The following is a 19,513-nucleotide window of genomic DNA, read 5'->3' as shown; positions in this document are numbered from 1 at the left end:
TAGAGCTATTAGTATTACGGCATCTAGATGCTAATTGTATATGGCTGTTAATTAGTCTGGTTTTATATGAAAAGAAAAACTAGACAAACAAAACTAAGTCAACATAATTCATAAAAGTCTCTTCACTTAACTTGTTTATCTTTTTTAATTTAAATTTTTTTCCACACAGCTGGAACTGGTAGATGTGGCTGATATTGGATATTAAATAGATATCCTTGGAGGACCATATCTAACCCCCAAATGTGACATATCTAACCCTAATCAGTCTTCTGGTTCCTTCTGCCTGGAGGGTCATGGGCTTGAGTGACAAGGCTCTCCTCTCAGAGGGCTGAGTGTCTTGGGCAGAGGAGTGTTGTGCACCCTTGTTTGGGGGCAGTGTTTTTTTTCCAGCTTTATTGAGCTATAATTAACATATTGTCTAAGTTTAAGGTATACAGTGTGATGTTTTCATGCATGTATGTATTGTGAAATGTTCACCACAATAAGGTTAGTTAACACACACTTCACCTCACATAATTGCCACTTTGTCTCTTCATTTTAAAGGAGGATTTGGTGTTTTAATTATCCAACAACAGCTTCATGTGCCTAGAACTATTTTAAATGTTTGTATGTAGAAATAATTTTACTATAGACAGAGATAATGATACAGTACAAGTTTTACAGTTTCTAACATTTTGACAATATAATTATCTTGAGTAATTCAGTTCATTCTATTAATTTGGTACATAATCCAATAATCGTTGAGGGCATCCCATACTCTAGGTACTGTGCAACATTGTCACTATATAAAATGAGTAAAATACTACTTAAAAAAGCTCACGATCTAGCGATGTATCTTTGGATATCAGATTTTATTTTCCTTTTTTCTTATATGTGTTTTGTCGCTAAATTTGGGGTAAGGAGGATTTACACGATTATATCAATTTGGCCAAGAGCTCTAGTCCAAAGCTTCATTTTTTCCAAGTGGCCTATAGTAGCTGTTAGCAGATAAATAGAATTTAACTAGACATAATTAAATTCACATATAAATATAAGTTTATATTTCACATATAAATAGAATTTAATTAGACAGAGGTCTCGTACATTCTAGCTTCTACTTAACGTATCAGGTCAGTCCCTGTTGTCATTTGTATGAAGTATGGGAGGTGGGGTGCGGTATTCTAAAGAAAAGGAAACCTGATATTTCCTCTTCAAAACTGTTGTGGGGAATATGGAAAAGGAAAACTATCTGCTCTGTACATCTCTGTATATGGTTAGCACCCAGTATATCAGTACTGAACTTAATCTCATAGACATGTGTGTAAAAAAGATAAACTCTTTTTTCTTCTTGGCAGGTGTCCTTGTAGACTTGGGTCTGGAGGAAAATGGGACAGCCTATCAGAGAGCAGAGAAATATGTTGTTCGTCTAGACAATGAGATTCAAACCAAGTTTGAAGTTTTTATGAGAAGGGTGAAACAGAACCCGTACACACTGTTTGTGCTAGTTCATGACAACTCCCATGTGGAACTAACGAGGTGATTGCTTCAGAGTGAGCAAATACAATATTTCTTCTACAGCAGTAATGGTCATGTACTAAATAATTTAAAAGGTGGTGATTTGAAAGACCATGGACCCTACCAGTTGGCATCTTCTCATGGTTAACTTATTCCCACCCTTTCCTTGCTTTCTCAACTTTTCTTACCACTTTAATGTTGATTTTATTTTAACTATACTGTGGGCGAATTTACAAATTCCTGTTAAAATCCGGTCTTAAGAGCATTGTGGGACTCAGCTGCTTCAGCGAAAGGGTGGCAACAAGGGGGTTGCAGTGAGTGAGCTCCCAGAAGGGCCATGAGCTTTTCCGCCCACCCCCTCTCCTCCTCGTGGTTCTTCTTGTTTTCTCCTTTTCCTTGTCCTCTCTTCCTTCCTTTCCTGCCATTTCTCCTCTTCCTTGCCTTTCTCTCTTCCCTCTTCCCTTTAGCAGCAGTGGAGATGCCACTTCAATGATCTGAGAGCAGATCCAAAACCTTCCGCAATCTACCTGTTTAAACAAGAGACCATCCTATCTCTTTATGGGCTTATTAATGAAATAACAGTTTGTGTAGTGTGACGGAGTCAGATCAAATCACAGTACTTATCTCGTAGGGGGTATCTTTGTTCCTATGGATTGAAAAAAGCAAGTAGTTGTTTTTTGTTGTTGTTTTTTTTTAAGGGCAAATAGTTGTCAAATATTACATATCATGGTTTGTCCTCACCACGTCAGGGGAGGGAAATTTCAGGCATCATCAAACATTCATAGATTTTCTTTCCTCAGGACACACTGAGGTTAGGCATCTGGAATTTTTTTGATCTGTGGTAGAAATGTCAGAATTGCAAAAACACTTGTTCAGAAGCCAGAATGTGTTTGGTACTCCATACTCTGAAGTCCAGAGCCATATGTAGGTGTAAATAAGACCTGGTATAACTTGTTAGATTTGCAAGGAAGGAAGGAAGGGAGAGAGGGAGGAGGGAAAGATAAAGAAAAGAAATTTTGCCCACACCTTGTTCAGTTACTGCTCATGTTCTATGAGCAGAAATAGCTCACTGACCTTGTATACCTCATCTTTGAAAGTTTGGGGTAATAGCTCTGAGGATTACACATTGGATCTCTCTGTATTTAAGCCTCATGGGCCTTGAGATTACTTTTTTGAATATACATATATATATATGTATATATAGATAGATAGATAGATAGAGAGAGAGAGAGAGAGAGAGGGAGGGAGAGAGAGGGAGAGAGGGAGAGGGGTGGGGTGGGGATACCTCCACATTGAACGGAACTGAAAATGACTCAGAGATATGAAAATGTTGGTCGTGGGGAGGAGGCCGGAGGAGTCCTCCCCACGGTCTAGCAGCTTCAAGTGAGGAAGGAGAGTGTGTTACACAGAGGGGATCCCTTGTAGCTTTGGGGCCTCTCTGGGGGTACAGACCATTGCACAGTTATAAGCATCATATTTTGATGGAGAGCTCCCTCATTCAGGTGGGCTTTCAAACTGAAGTGATCCACCTCAGCTACGGAGCTGGATATCCTTGGCTTGGATAACTGAGTTTACACTTTGAGGTATATCAGCGACAAACTGAAAAAGGAAAAAAAAAAAATCCCTGAAATTTGTCTGAAAGGGGTAAGAAGGTGGGTCTCTTTGCCTTCCAAATCTAATGTTGGTTGCTTCTGTTCCTGCCCCCAATTAATAGGAACCAGAAAAATAAGAGCTAAAACACCACCTCCATTTTGATATCTGATTCTGCATCTAATCAGTTAAATTAGGAGGTTTTAATGTGACTTTCAATATTTCTACAGTGTCATTTCGGGCTCTTTGTCACATGGTGAACCTGGCCATGGATTGGCTGACAGAGTCATTAACTGCAGAGAGGTTCTGGAAGCTTTCAACCTCCTTGTGCTCCAGGTCACCTCCTGCCCATACACTCTGCAGACCCAACAGTCCCGAATCAGCGCCAACAACGAGGTTCACTGGATACAGCTGGACAGCACAGTGAGTCTCTGTTCTACCCTCTGATACACAGTCATGTTCTCAGTTCCCCTGGGGAGCAGAATCTTGTAATAAAATATGGTCACGGCAAAAGAGTTCAAAAAACTAACTAACATAATGCTTCCTCTTCTAAAAGTTCCATATAATTACAATTATTATTCACTAAAAACTAGTGAATAGTGTCCTCTATAAATTTGATTCGGTGGTTCTTTTTTGGGCTATCATGCAGATACAAAATTGTCTATCCAGTATAGTTTGTCCCCCTAAAATGTGATGTCAGCTGACACCATCCTCAATATCCTGGATTAGCTTTGTGCCTTTAAATGATTCATTCCAATCTAAAACTTGGAAATTTTATTGTCCTCTTGTTTCAGTCTTACTGATCTAGATGTATATCTATATGTTAATTAGTCTCATGCTTCCCAGCAACTGAATTTTTCCTTTTAATCAATTCTCACAGACTTCTAGTTGAAACAGAAGATGCTGGTACTGTTACTCTAAATTACTCAGGGGACTTCCCTGGCAGTCCAGTGGTTAAGTCTCCGTGCTTCCAGCGCAGGGCACACGAGTTTGATCCCTGGTCAGGGAACTAAGATCCCACATGCTGCGCAGTGTGGCCAAAAAGGGAAAAAAAAAAGACTTTAAACAGCAATTCCCTGGTGGTCCAGTGGTTAGGACTCCACAGACAAAACAAAACACTCTAAATTACTCAGTAGTATCATTTAATGCGTTGAGAATAGCTCAGCACTGTACACATCCAGGTCCAGTCCCTAATACTTAAAAGATATTTTCTGTGACCTATAAACTGTAAGCTAAATATATTAGCAAATAAAAAAATGAGTTTTATTAAAAAACAATAAAGATCAGCCATTAAGCAATAGAACCTTTGTTTAGAAATATTGAACTGTGAGATATTTTAAAATAAACATGTTTAAGTAAAAGAGGCCAGAAATGTCCTACATAAGAATAACTTTATTTTTCAACCCAATGCATTTCACTCTGTTATGAAGTAGGTAAGAAGACTTGGAGCCCTTCTCTTTGAGTATTGGTGTGTCCTTTACAATCAAGCAAGCTCAGGTCCCTGACTCACGTTGGCATCACCAGTCCCTCCCTTGTGAGAACTGTCTCGGTGTGTTGACTGTCACAAGGAGGTTGCTTTGAGCTTTCACTTAGCTGGTATCTTCTCCATCCTAGCTCTGTCCATGAATTGGGTGGGCAAGTTATGGGTGAGATAAGAGGCTGCCAGAGTTCCTTTGCCTCTGAACCAAAACCGTATGGTGCGCCTAGGGTCTACCCCAGTAGTTGTCCTGACATGGAATGGGATAGCCAGTAGAACTGATAAAAGGAAACAGTGTTTTTAATCCAACAGATAGGGCTCCAACTAAACGGTAAGTTGAATATATTGTTAGGGGAGAAAAAGGAGAACTATCCTATTCTGAACAGTTGGTTCAGTCTTTTTCTGGAAGGGATCACTCCAGTGATAGGAGGATGGGCTCATAGCTTCTTCCCTTTGTCTTCTCCTGATGTGAAATAATAGAGAAACAAGCTTAAAATAATTTTCCTTAAAAGTCATTCCTATGATTGTGGTTAATTTTTTTAAGTATAATGATGGTATTGTGGTTATATTTTTTAAAGGATTCCAATCTTAGAGGTATCTAGTGAAGTATTTGTGGATTAGAGATATGATACCCAGGATCATATTCAAAATAGTTGAGGGGTGGGGAGTTATTATATTCTAATTAAAGTTTTAAAAAAATCATCCCTATGACATTGAGAGGAGCATGGAGAAAAGGTAAAAACATTGAATCTGATTTACAACAACTTTACACATTTAGGGGCGAAGCTCTAGTGATTAGCTTCCTTTAGTTATCCTGAAGCCAATGTCCTAAAGAAGGAATAATAGAGAAAAGCAAAGAAAGTAGACTCAAAAAATATTAGTGAGCACTTGTGGGCTTGTGTTAGATCTTTCCAAGAACACACAGAGAGCTGATGGTTTAAGGAGAAAGCGAAGTACGTATAAAAGCCACTATTATTCCAAAGTAGAATAAGACATAGATAGAGAAAACAGATTGGTGGTTTTCAGAGGCGGGGGCTGGAGGGTAGACAAAATGGGTGAAGGTGGTCAAAAGGTATAGACTTCCAGTTATAAAATAGATAATTCCTGGGGAAATAATGTACAGCAAAGTGACTATAGTTAATAATACTGTATGGTATATTTGAAAGTTGCTAAGCGAGTAGATCTTAAAATTTCTCACCATGAGAAAACAAGAATTATAACCGTGTGTGGTGAGGGATGGATGTTAACTAAACTTATTGTGGTGATCATTTCACAACATATGCAGATAGCAAATCATTACACCTGAAACTAATATAATTTTATGTCAATTATATCTCAATTTTTTTAAAAAAGAAAAAAATCAAGTTGTACACCTTAAATATATACAATTTGTCAAAACAAAACAAAACATGTAACAAAATAAAAACAAAGTAGAGTAAGACAATTGCAGAAAACCAAAGCGCTCTGTGGGTTGAAAGGAGGGAGAAGTCCCACCCATTTGAGAGCATCAGGAACGGCGACATAGAGGACAGAGCACTTGGCATGGGCCTTGGAGGAGAGGAAGGACAGAGCAGACAGGGGAGCAGCCATTCCTGGCAGCAGACAGCTCGGGCAGGACCACAGAGGAGTAAGCATCAGACATTTTTCAGAGAATACTTAGTGGGATGAAAAGAAACCTGGAAATATACATATGGAATCTTTGAGACCAGGCTGGAAAAGCTTACACTTATTACACAGGCATGAACAATATTTTAGCAAGGGCATAGTATTATTAGAAATAACATTGAGACACAGATGGAGAGAACAAAGGTATGGACACCAAGAGGGGAAAGTGGCGGGGGGGTGGGTGATGAATTGGGAGATTGGGATTGACATGTATACACTAATATGTGTAAAATGGATAACTAATAAGAACCGGCTGTATAAAAAAATAAATAAAATTAAATTAAAAAAGAAAAAAAAGAAATAGCAGAATATACATATTTCTTTTATTTTTTATATTCACAATGTTAATGTACAGCTTGATGCATTTTCACAAACTGAGCACACCCTTGGGACCAGCACCCAGATGAAGAACTAGAACGCTAGCACCACTCCAGAAGCCAGGCACTCTCTCACAAGAGGGAAGCACTCTTCTGTCTTGGTTTGCCCCATTTTGAACGTTATATAAATGGAATCATGCAGTAGGCACTCTCTTATATCTGGCTTCTGTGCTCAGCATTGTTTGTGAGATTCTTCTATATTTTGCATGAGTCATAAAACATTCATTCTTTTTGCTGTATATAGATTACGCTGGGTGACTCACCACAATTCATTTATTCATCCTATTCACTTATTTCAAATAGTGCTGCTTTAAGCATTTGAGTAGACATATGTATGCATTTTTGTTGGGTATGCATTTGGGAGTGAAATTGCTGAGTTCTGAGTTCAGCTTTAGTAGCTACTAAGAGGTTGCATTTTAAGGCAAGTTATCAACTATAGAGGCCAAGTCAAAGTGATTAGAAAGGGGGAGATGTGTCATCTGGCTTTTCAGGTTAGAATGAACAAGAACCTAAATCAGAATAGTGGTCCTGGAAATACAAAGGATGGAAGAAATGGTAAATCTTCTAGGATTTATTTATTGGGGAAGAGGGAAGGGTCAGAGATATCTTTGAGGCGATGCCTTTAGTTGGAAAAGAGAAGTCAAGAGGAAGGTGGACCTCTGGAGGGCAGATGAGACGGATGTGGGCTGAGTGAAGACTGGGATGAGTGCACAGTCGCAAATGCAATGTGGGAGTTGTGATTAGGGCTTTACAATGAGGATTTGGAATAGACTTCAGAAATGCTAATCACTGAAGCAGCTGGTGTAGATAAAATCATGGAAGAAAGTAATGAAGAGAACGGCTGAGAGGGCAGTGAGGCCAAGGACTGAGGGTTTGGCCTCAGGAATCCTTGGTGACCTTCCAGGGAACAGTGTCCACAGAGCAGAGCATTTGGCTGGAGGAAAAGCAGAGACCGTAGTGAAAGGACAGGGAGGGCTGCATCTGGGGGTCACTGAGAGGGTAGGACTTTGGGAGGGGAGATATTTTTCTTAAGAGAAGGGACATTATCCCCAAAGATACAAGGATTCAATAAATTGTATCACTTACGATTTGTGATACTTGGGGACGTGTGTTTCTTTAGAGGAACATCATTCTGAGTTTGATAACTCGTATTTTAAAAGATAGTCCCATTAACTTCTACTTACAAGTCTGCACTTACAGTTTAATGCAAACACAACAGAAAGGGGGAACTATTCACTTCTTATTTTTAGTAGCTCTAGTTCTTAAAACCATACTGGCTCCAGCTGGTGATAAGCCATCTATTTAACAAGCTGTCCTCTCATTTTGCTAAGAGAAAGAGAAGTAAAAATGAAAACAGGTGGAGGCTTCCTGTTCAGCAGGTTACAATGCTGTCAGGGAAAGGAGCAGGCTTGGAGTCGTATTTTACCTCTTCCCAAAGAAACATGATTGTGGATGAGAAGAAATGTGAAAACCACATACATGTAAGATAAAGCTTTTCCCCTCACTCTGTGCCAAGTCGAGATAAAGAGGGAAACTCAGGTGACTGACTTCTTTCATCCTGAAATGACTGATGTGCCACAGCTATTCAGAACGCAGCCAAGAATCCAGAAAGAAACAAGCAAACAAGTAAACTATAGATGTCGCTCCATCTTTGCTGTAAGGCTCTGATGAAGCATATTTACTCTCAAATGAGACCCTGTTCCAATAAGCAGGAGAAGCTGGTTTGGCGGGGGGGTGGGGGGTGGGCTCAAAAAATTAAAAGCTGCCAATTATAGTATTTTATTTTTATCTTATGGACCTTATAAATGACACAGTTGCTCATCTCTTTGGATGGGTTACTTAAAAGCTCAGAACCAAATTCGCATGCCACTTCTAACAAAACGGCAGAAACTTCTGGGATGCATTTTTGAGAGTACTAACTTCAGCCCTGGCCCGGTCTCCTTGCTCTTACCCTTGCTTTTTCTTCCTCTAATTGCTTAATTTCGTCTTATATATTTTAAGCTGCTGTGTAACCTTTATGAGTTGGAGAGTGTTTAAAGAAAAATGTCAGTACATAATAAATAGCACATAAAAGTGAGAATAAAATGCACAGGCAACATGACAGCAAGAAGAAATGACTATGAAAAAGTAGTGTACAACAGAGGAAGGAAAACTATTTAAAAAAAACCCCACCAGATACATGAACTCAAAATGTTTATTGATTATTCTGGAGCTACTTAGTTTAAGGACAAGCAGTTTGTCACACATGTCAGGCTCCTCTGAGGAAATCTTTGTGTCACATCCCAAAATAGTTATTCATTTTCATAGTGATGAGTGAATCATCAAGAAGGGGCATAGATTAAATACTGTGTATTCTGTTTTAGAAGGAAGAAAACTATATATTTCACCTTTAAAATGAATTATGTTTGTAAAAGTGCAAGAGAATCACCATCATTAAATAACATCAGAAAAGTTAAAATTTCCGTAATAGAGGCGTTTCTGAGTTTTTTGATCTCCAGCGAGTTCTATAGAACTCATATGTATCCATTTACAGAGCTGCTTCGAGAAGGAAAAAAATCTGACCTTCTGACTCTACAAGCCTAAGAAATGCCCTTCCTCTAAAAAATCTGAACAAAAGATAGAGAAAACAAACCATCGATGTAGTTATAATCTGCCTTAAGAAAGCATATCAGCATACCACTAATCACATACTAAGTTCATTTGAAGTGAAGGGAAATTTCAGTTGGTGCTTCAGAGATGATTGTAGAGTTGGTATCAGGTTATATAAGGAAACACAGTTTTTGTTCAGCTTTATTGAGGTATAACTGACAGATAAAACATATTTAAAGTATACATTGTGATGATTTATGTATACGTTTTTAAAGGATGAGGACTCCTATCTAGTTAATTAACACATTCATCACCAAATATATGTATATATACATACACACACGTACAAATATGTAATTTCTTGAGGAACCTCCATACTATTTTTTCCATAGTGGCTGCACCAATTTACGTTCCCACCAACAGTGCACAAGGGTTCCCTTTTCTCCACATCTACTGACACATCATCTCTCATCTTTTTGATGATAGCCATTCTAACAGGTGTGAGGTGATAGCCCCTTGTGGTTTTGATCTGCATTTCCCTGATAATTAGTGCTATTGAGCACATTTTCATGTACCTGTTGGCTATCTGTAGGTCTTCTTTAGAAAAATGTCTATTCAGATCCTCTGCCCAGTTTTTAATTGGATTTGGTGGCGGGGGGGCGGGTTGCTATTGAGTTGTATGAGCTCTTTACAGATTTTGGATATTAGCCCTTTATCAGATAAATGATTTGCAAATATTTTCTCCCATTCAGTAGGTTGCCTTTTCATTTTGTTTCCTTTGCTGTGCAGAAGCTTTTTAGCTTGATGTAGTCCTAATTGCTTATTCACAATTTTTTTAACCTTCTAGGCAATAGCCTATTACAGGTCCCTTCTCCCCCGACCCCCAGAAAATAAGACACATTGTATCCTGCCGTCACTGGGTTTTGCTCTGTTTTGAACCAGGAGGACATGAGCTGCAGGGAGAAGCTGTACTTCGGCATGAACGAGTACAGTAAATCTCTTCAGTGGGGAATCACGAGCCCACTTCTGAGATGTGATGAGACTTTTGAAAAGATGGTGAACACACTCTTGGAGAGGTAAATAAGGACTTTCAACCTTTTCTTTAGCTGTACTTGCATGTCTGAAATAGCCAAACGTCTTTTGTGTCAGTGTCACAGGGAATTTTGGTGGAGCCCAGGCTGTGCAAATGACATGTGAAGGCAGAATAAAAATAGCCTTTCCTAAGATGACCTTTCACTCAGATGGGTTTTCTATGATCATCCAAGACCAACAAAGGAAACCAGTGACTCAGAGTGGGAGGTAGAACCACTTTCTGTGTTCTGAATTGTCTCTCAGGCAGGCTTCATTGCTGCACCCAGAGATGACTTGGGCACAGAGGGATTTGCTTATTAAAGACCATTCCTCTGAGGTCTGGCCTTCCCCACACTTTTACATTTTCCTCTCTTTTCTCCTCTGTCCACCACAGGCAAGTACCCTCAGTAAAAACAAAACTTTGAGAGATTTGGAGTGTAGACTGAAGAAAATTAAAGAACAAACAGATCATTTAAGTGAGTTCAGTTCTAAGTGGCCCTCCTCCATCCCCGACCTTGGGGTTAAGATTCATGACTCTCTGTCTTCTTTTTCTTCCCCAGTTCCAGGTCAGACTCTGGAAGAGCAAAGGGTTTTTCTGGGGTTTTTTCCTCCCTGATCTTGAATCATAGACTCAAAAATTAGGCAGAGGCATTAGAATTTAATGTAATAGGGCATTCCCTGACAGTCCAGTGGTTAGGATTTGGAGCATTCACTGCTGTGGCCTGGGTTCAATCCCTGGTCAGGGAACTAAGATCCTGCAAGCTGTGAGGTGTGGCCAAAAAAAAAAAAAAAAAAAAGAATTTAGCCTACTAGAGGTCCCTCCCTGCCCTCCACTACAGTATTCTGTTTGATCATCCGGTGATGGGGGCAGTTGGGCACTATTTGATGAGGCACATTCTAATTTTTAGTAGCTCTAGTTCTTAAAACTGGCTCTAATTGATCACAAACCATCTATTTAACAAGCTGCCCTATAACTTTGCTAAGAAAAAAGAAAGAGAAATAAAGATGAGGACAGGGGGATACATCCTGCCCAGCAAGTTATAATGCAGTGTCAGGAAAAGAAGCAGGCTTGAGTAGGATTTTATATTTTTGCAGCTGTTGGATTTGAGAAGACTTAACTGACACTGAGATGTTAATCCTTTCAGAGCACATGTGATCTTAGATTTCCAGAATCATCCCATGAGTCTCCCCTTTGTTTCCCACCCTTCTGTTCCGTCTGCCCTCTTGGAACCTATCTTTTCTTCCAGTAACATCACTCGAAGTTTTATAAGTCGTATTTTAATGGATGATCCCATCAACTCCTATACAACTTTTGTAATACTTACAAAACTACAGTTACGGGCTTCCCTGGTGGCGCAGTGGTTGAGAGTCCGCCTGCCAATGCAGGGGACATGGGTTCGTGCCCCGGTCCGGGAAGATCCCGCATGATGCGGAGTGGTTGGGCCCGAGAGCCATGGCCGCTGAGCCTGCGCATCCGGAGCCTGTGCTCCGCAACGGGAGAGGCCACAACAGTGAGAGGCCGGCGTACCGCAAAAAACCAATAACCAAAAACCAAAAAACTACAGTTACAGTTTAATACAAACAAAACAAACTAGGGAAACTATTCACTTCTAAATCCATAGCTCTTTCAGTGTGAAATTTAAATGCCTGTATGTCAAAGTTACTCTTTCATCTAACTCTGGCTTTCCTACATGGCCCAGCAAAAAGCATTAAGCCTTAAACTTGGATCATCTGTGCCCACTTCCTCTCGCCAAGTCACCCCGGGCTAATAATAGCTATGATTTATTGAACACTTGAAGGGATTGGCCCAGGACTGATTGAACTGAAGGGTTTCTTTACTTTTCCCCAATCTACTAAATTCTTACCACGTAAGAAGACATTGTCAGAGACCTGAATAAAATCCACACTCTGTCTCTGACCAGTTGGATGATCTCGGGAAAGGAGCTGAATTTCTCCCAACCCTTAACTCAGCCTCCTTCTATGAGAAGGTGGAGTGGTCAGAACCCAGGGAATCTGTGGTCCTTTCCAGCTCTAAGTACTTTAGAACCACACTAGTCATTTGATGACCCTAACTGGTATTTGCCCCTGGGTTTTTCTGTGTACGGCTGGTGACGACTGTTTCACTTTAAATAGAATTATAAAGTGGAGCAAAGGTGAAATCCCCCACTGGCCTACCCAGCTGCTAGGCGGCTGCATGTGCTACCAGCTGGCATCCAGAAGGGAAGTTCAGACCCGCCATTGTTTTGCAGGCTCCACGAGAGGCTTGGCCAAGCTCGGGTCCAGGGCCTTGCTTTGCCCATGCCTAGTTTCTTGATATCTGCAAGCACCTCTTCATGCCTGCAAGTGGGTCCTCTTTGCCCATTTGTATTCATTCTGTCAGCAGGCTTGGCTTTCTGAGGAATAGCACATTAATGAGAGGTTTATTTTCTGCCTGCTCTGTAATCGTAAAAACTGCCAATTTGTCAGTCCAGTGAAGGGTGGAGGGAGGGGCATGTTGAGGTGAGTCAAGGACACCCCCTACTATTTGCTGGGCATCCTCCACCGAGCAGGGGCTCAGGTGGATAGGAGGCCACACCACTAGGGGGTGCTATTTCTCCAGCCAGCTCCAAGTTTTCTCCATCTTTATGGGAAGATATTGTTATTGCTACAAAGGAGCTGACCTCAAATTAGCAATAATAATTACTCTTTTTAGTCCTGATATTCCACAGACATTACATTAGTGTCTCAATTTCCTTAACTGTAATCTTAAGTATAAGAGAAATAAGCTAACAAGCATTCTAACCCCAAGCCACCAGCAAGAGGTTAGGATCTAGGGATGATCCATTATGGCTCTGTTGAAAATATGAACAGACCAGTGCTTCTAAAAGTGCAATGTGATTGTATAAAATAGATAACTAATAAGAACCTGTTGTATAGCACAGGGAACTCTACTTCGCCACACAGTGGAAACTAACACAAAACTATACCCCCCCCACAAAAAAAATGCAGTGTAATACAAATCACCTGGGGACCTTGTCCAGCCTGATTCTGATTCAGTACATGTGTGGTGGGAGGATTTGGCGGTTCTAACAAGCTCCCAGGTGGTGCTGCTGTTGGGTGATGCTGCTGGTCCAGAGACCGCACTGGGAGAAGCTCAGGTCACTAGACTGTCCCTAAACCTCGTGAACTTGCTGTACCTATCCCAGCAGCATCTGTGAGCTCAGCTTTTCCTTCTAGTGAGGGGGGCTTCAAGGTCATTCTAGAGCTCAAGACCCACTCCTGTCACGAACCCCTTCCCGCCATGCTTAGTCTGCATTCCTACAGCACAGACCTCGCTGTCCCAGTGAGCCCCACACCCAGATGCTAGCTCCCTGTGTTCTGTTGAAGGTACCCCAGGCTGCACAGCATGGTCGTCCGCTGCTACCTCCTCATCCAGCAGTACTCGGAGGCTCTGATGGCTCTCACCACCATGGCGTCCCTCCGAGACCACAGCACGCCGGAAACACTCAGCATCGTGGATGACCTCCTCAGCTGCCCAGGAAAAAACAAAAGTGGGAGGGGACACATGCTCATTCTCAGGGTGCCCTCCGTGCAGCTGGCGATGCTGGCCAAGGAGCGGCTGCAGGAGGTGCGCGACAAGCTGGGGCTGCAGTACCGCTTCGAGATCATCCTCGGGAACCCCGCCTCTGAACTCAGTGTCGCAGCCCACTTTGTGGCGCGATTAAAGGTTAGCAATGGACAGACGTTTGTTCTGTTTTCTAGGACTCCCGTGTAGGTGGCTCAGAGGCCTGAGTTTGATAGAGTTTTGCACATGTGTCGGTGTGATCTTCGTGACCATGTTAAGGCTAAACTAAGGGACGTGTCCACTTTCCTAGTTTAATAAGATTCTGTCCGGCCCCCCTTTTAGCACATGCATGCAGTTGGTCTTCCATGCTCTCCAACTGCAGGTGCAAAAATGCGATGACCCAATTTCACCCCATGTTTATTGACCTTGTTCGAGATGCATCTAGCCCACGGCCATCTGTTTTCTCAGAAAAAAAGGTAAGTTGTTCTCTCGGACCTCCGTGGGGCACGCCTTTAAGTATCATCCGTTCACTGAATCTTTTCTGTCCGTGGAGCCTATCTGTCTGCTCAGAGTGGGTAAAGTATCCTGTTTCATCTTCAGTGCTCATAGAGAACTACTCCCCACCCTCGTGCATGTGGATTCCCCGACAGTTCGCTGTTTCTTTGTATTTGCTTTGGCCTCAAGGCGTGGGCTGGGCTGAGATTCAGCCGAGCCTCCTGCGGAGAGATTTGTGCATGGCTAAGCGCCGCCCATCCTCCACCCCCGCCCCGCCCCCCTGCACGGCCAGGGACGCACTGCTTTTCCTGAACCCCTCCTGTCAGGCATGGCGGGCGGGGGAGAATTTCTTAATCAATTAACCTAAATCTCTACCTCATGCCCTGCTCAGACTTTTCTGGGGACTTTTATAATCCAATGTGTCCCAGACATTTGACAGCATTTCATAAAATCCTGCGTACACATAGATACGGTACTAAGCTAGGTACTATGTGTCTGGGGTAGACCGACATGGTTTCTGCACCTTGCACACTAAACACTGAGCTAAACTGGGTGAAGAAAAACCTAGTTTGACACAAATTGTATGAAAAGAAAGCACGTAGTCTTAGGGGATTTGCATTCCCACCTTGGGCTGCAAAATGAGAGTGTTGGACTGCATGATCTCTAAGAGCTCTAATTCGAGGATTATTATTTAGTGTTCCTAAAGCATTTTGCAAATGTAAGCCTTTGTATTGTATTCTATTACCTATCTTGAATAATCCAAAATGCAAACAAAATGTCTTGCATTAGCTTGATAGGTAGCTGGAACAAATAAATCTGTCTAAAAATAGAAGCTCCTCTATTTAGTGGAAGTTGTAACATTTACATTTCACATATGGATATATAGATATAATGCTCACAATATTAATTTAGAGCCATAGACCACATTACAGCAGAATTCCTGGGATAACTAACAAATGAGAGTCCTGAAATTCTTCTTACAGTATAATTCATAGAGGCATAGGCTGTGGGACAATCTGAATAATGCTAATGATGAGGAATCTGGAAAAGCAGATTATCAGCACTGCTCTGTGAAGTCTCACACACCTACTGCAGGGAGATGGTCTAAAAGGATGTGAGGCTGCAGGGACTTCTCTGGGTCTCCATTGACCCTGACCAAGTGCAGCTACTTAGAGAGTCTTAGGTCATTTGTTCGGACTCTTCAGGAATGCCAATCACTAAATATAACTCAGCAGTCCTAAATAATATGCCCCTCTGGGCCATTGTTTGAAAACTGCAGTCAAGACCTGAGCTTCCTAGCCTGGCTGCTAGCACATCAGAATCACCTGCAGGGCTTCCAAAGGGCTGCTGGGAGTGTGCGCCATACACGAAGGGGGTCTCAAGTAATTACTTCTCAAAGCAGTTATATCTCAATTCTCATGAGTCGCTGCCAGGCACCAGCCACACAAGAGAGATTTCCATATGCTCAAAACCTCTCGATCACATCAATCCATCCTTTTTATATTCTCTATTTGTGTGGAAGTGAAAATTCGAAATCCCTTTGGAATGTTCACATCCTAAGAAAGACGACAACTTGCCAGGTGGTCTCTGTTTCACCTGTTCATTTCTTTTTTAAAAATTTTGTTTGTTTATTGGCTTGTATTTCTACCCCCATAGCCTGAAATTTCTATGAGGACTTTTCCTCTCAATATGAATAGCACCCAATGAAGTTTCAGGCACAAAAGAGGCACATGTAAAAATTTGTTAAATTAATTAACCATTGTAGAATTCTTTGACTCTCATTCACTCTTTTTCTTTTTCACCTGTTTATTTCTAAATTACCAACTTTACCACTGACGAGATAGCACCAGTGTGCCTCTCATCTCTAACGCTGGGTAAAATCCAATGCCTCTTTTTCCATTAGCTGGTCTTATTTTTGTGCTTACCTCTAATTATCCTTTAGAAATCGTGGTTAACTTATAAGTGATAACAAGTACTTTGGAAGGATACAAGGTTTATATCTAAATAAATCAGTTCATCCAGAAGGCCTGTGAAGCTTTCATTAGGTTTCCTTGGCCTTGAACCCCATATTATCCCTGAAGTCAATGCTCGCCTAGTCTTTTGTGTTGTCTTAACTGCCTCAGCAGGAAAATCATCCTGAGGGCATGACAGATCCATAGGAGAATGGCAGCCATCAATCATCAGAAGTAACAATGTGACAGAAAAGCATTTTATAGGGTGTTTAGCTAGCTCTGCTTGGTCAAGAGTAAAAGTGGAATTTGTTTAATCATCTTTTGAAAATAAATCTCCTTATAAAACATAATATCTGTTATCCCATCATTATAACCCAACCTCATTCTTGATAGAACGATGAAATATATTCGAGGAGACCCCAGTGTCAGGGATATCATAAATCCAATGTGAAGGCTTATGAGTAAAACGATTCCTATTTGCAGAATTATTTGCTTTGAATTAGGTAATGTTCTGGTTCCCTTTGACATGAAAATATATGGAAAACTGAATTGGGGGGGAGAAACTTTCTTGTAATATCTTAAAAAATATTTTGACAGATTAATTTTCTAAGACATAGAAAGTCTCTCAAACTTGTAAACAGTTACATAGATCCACTGAGTTCTCTTTGGCATGCAAACATGATAACAGATTGGGCAACAAGATTCAGGTTGGTTCTTCCAATTTTACAAGTTATACGCATTTTACTTGCAGTAATCGTGGGTATATTTAATTCCAAAGACTGGTTTTCCTAGACATCAACAAATCAGTAAACAAACTCTGTTATATCATATCATATCTTGCCTGATATATTTCTTTTTATCCCATTCTGATTTTAGCAAAGGAAGTACCAGTCTATTTTAAAATAAAATTGTATGCATTACTTAATACCTCACTTCTTAGTCCTTGTTCCCAAAAGCATTATCTGAAATGCCAGTTCATTTCTTATAACTCCTGCTAGAAAGCCAATACAAAGCACAGTTAGATCTACACACTTCATAAAAAGTAGTAGAAACCACCTTATCTACTTAAGAGATGGTTTATTTTCTCTCTGCTCTAAAACAGACAGAAAAGTCTATAAGATCTTTTCACTTTTGAACATCTTTCAAGTTGGGATTTTCTTCCTCTTGATATATTCATGTTTTCAGATTGATGTTCCATTTATTAAAGATATTCGTGTGTGTACATGGGTTTATATATATGAGAAGTTGACTACGTGTGAGGAGTTTTGTTGAGATTCTTTTATTAGTCATTTACAACTGAAATGGTCTTTTTCAGTCAATCAGTCCGAAGAGTCTGTCCATTATATGAAGGAAGTGTACTTAAGAGCCTTGAGTCAACTAGTTTAACTAGGGTTTCTGTAAGATTTGCACCATTGGTGGAATATTTCATATTGTATGTTTCTTTGACCTGTGTGGCTAATGTATGATATAAACCAAGATCTCCTGTTTTATCCTACTGCGATAAAACGAAAGGCTACATTCTTCTAGAGTGCTTTGTGCATGTCTTTTAGTAGTAATTAAAATATATGTACACACACAAACACACTTACTGGAAGTCATTTGGAACCACAGATGTGTATAAAGCCTGGCTGTAGAAACCTTTAAGAAGGTGGGAACTTAAATGAAGGGTTTTAATTTTCTTGTGTGGGTCCCTTTCTACAGACTTGGAGAGGAAATGAAGCAGAAGAGTGGACCCCTCGGACGTACCAAGATCTAGAAGGTCTGCCTTGTATTGTGATATTAACTGGCAAAGATCCCCTTGGAGAAACCTTTCCCAGGTACAATGTGAATCGTTAGTTTTTATTTTCCATTAGTTACCCACCTGAGCTGGTGGTGAAAACTTGGCTGACGGTCACCCATTTCATTCACTTGGCAAGTGAGAAGAGAATTGTTTTATTTGGGGATATGAGAAACTTAGCCTTCCTTGAGTCTTTCTTTGGACTTTCCAGAGATAGCCCAGCAATCCGGGGAATGGGAGATAGCCACAGATGAGAAGTGTTTATGTATTGAAGCAGGGCAGCCAGAGGGGCAGGGAGGAAAAGCACTGCCCCCAGTGAGGAGCTCTGGGGATGAAGTGTCTGCTAGTCTGCTGTCCCCTCAAGGACCCAGGGCCTGTAGGTTGGAAGGCAACAGCACCAATAATCACAGCACTCACTGAACGCTTACCGTGTGTCAGGCATCGTGTTAAATGCCTTACCCTTGTCATGCCATTCATTCCTTTCAGTAACTGGGTCAGCTGGACACGGTTACTCTATTTTATATGTGGAGAAAATGAAGTGACTAGCCCGAGGTCCTAAGCTAGGAGGTGGCAGAGCTGAGGTGCACATCAGGCATTACCTGGCACTGAAGCTCACGATTTTGACTGCTGCGCCGCGCCCAGACACCCAGACACACATAGACATGGCATGCCTCACCAAAGACAGACTCGAGAAGATATCCTTACTTTCGTGCAGGTCTTTGAAGTACTGTGACCTCCGGTTAATTGATTCAAGCTATTTAACTCGCACGGCCTTGGAGCAGGAGGTGGGTCTGGCGTGCTGCTACGTCTCAAAAGAGGTCATCCGGGGGCCCACTGCTGCCCTGGACCTTAGTGGCAAGGAGCAAGAGAGAGCCGCCGTCGGCGAGAACGGTGCCGAGGAGCTGCTCATGGACCTGGAGAGGCCCCAGAGCAACAGCAGTGCCGTCACTGGAACCTCAGGTCAGTACTTTCTCTTTCGAGGGATCAGAGGCAGGAGGGAGGAGGGGGGTAGGAGTATGGAAGGCAGAGGCATCTGCTGACTCCCATCAAGGCTTTCAGAGCCTTGGGTGACTCAGGCATCCTGTCCGGACCTTGGTTCTCCGGGAGAGATACTTGGAAAACATGAGTCTCGAGCAGCCACAAGATACGTTCCTGGGGAAGCATTCAATGAAGAGCTTGCTGCTAAGCTAAATAATACAGAAAATAAATGTCAGCAACCCCAGCTGCCACCATTTTCCCTAGTCTCTCTCACCCTAATCATCTCATAGATATTATGCACCTGCTATTTGCACAAAGGCCTTCTTTTCCTTCCAGATCCTGAAGCTGTAAGTTTTTGCTAATTGGCCTAGTATCTGGCACAAAGTATTTGTTTGAATGAATGAATGAATGAGTGACTTTTCTAAGTACTTAATGGCAAGTGTTTGTATACTGAAGGCTACTCTGGGACCATGGGTTGGCTGGGACGATCCAGTCTGCAGCCTG

General features: G+C 41.4%; 1 protein-coding gene across 2 annotated transcripts in view; it reads left to right on the top strand.

Annotated features, from left to right (window-relative positions):
• Positions 1-19,513, top strand: part of GREB1L (GREB1 like retinoic acid receptor coactivator) — a 260,529-nt gene that overhangs the window by 220,325 nt on the left and 20,691 nt on the right. For both annotated transcript variants that reach the window (XM_033435348.2, XM_033435347.2), the window contains exons 17-22: positions 1,335-1,515; positions 3,315-3,507; positions 10,135-10,268; positions 13,630-13,969; positions 17,956-18,071; positions 18,747-18,991. In XM_033435348.2, the coding sequence (XP_033291239.1) occupies positions 1,335-1,515; positions 3,315-3,507; positions 10,135-10,268; positions 13,630-13,969; positions 17,956-18,071; positions 18,747-18,991 (1,209 nt within the window). The remainder of the gene's footprint in view (positions 1-1,334; positions 1,516-3,314; positions 3,508-10,134; positions 10,269-13,629; positions 13,970-17,955; positions 18,072-18,746; positions 18,992-19,513) is intronic.

This window comes from Orcinus orca, chromosome 15 (genome assembly GCF_937001465.1).
Source record: "Orcinus orca chromosome 15, mOrcOrc1.1, whole genome shotgun sequence".
Lineage (NCBI taxonomy): Eukaryota > Metazoa > Chordata > Mammalia > Artiodactyla > Delphinidae > Orcinus > Orcinus orca.
The sequence above is the reverse complement of the archived record's forward strand: the minus strand, read 5'-3'. Positions and strand labels throughout refer to the sequence as shown.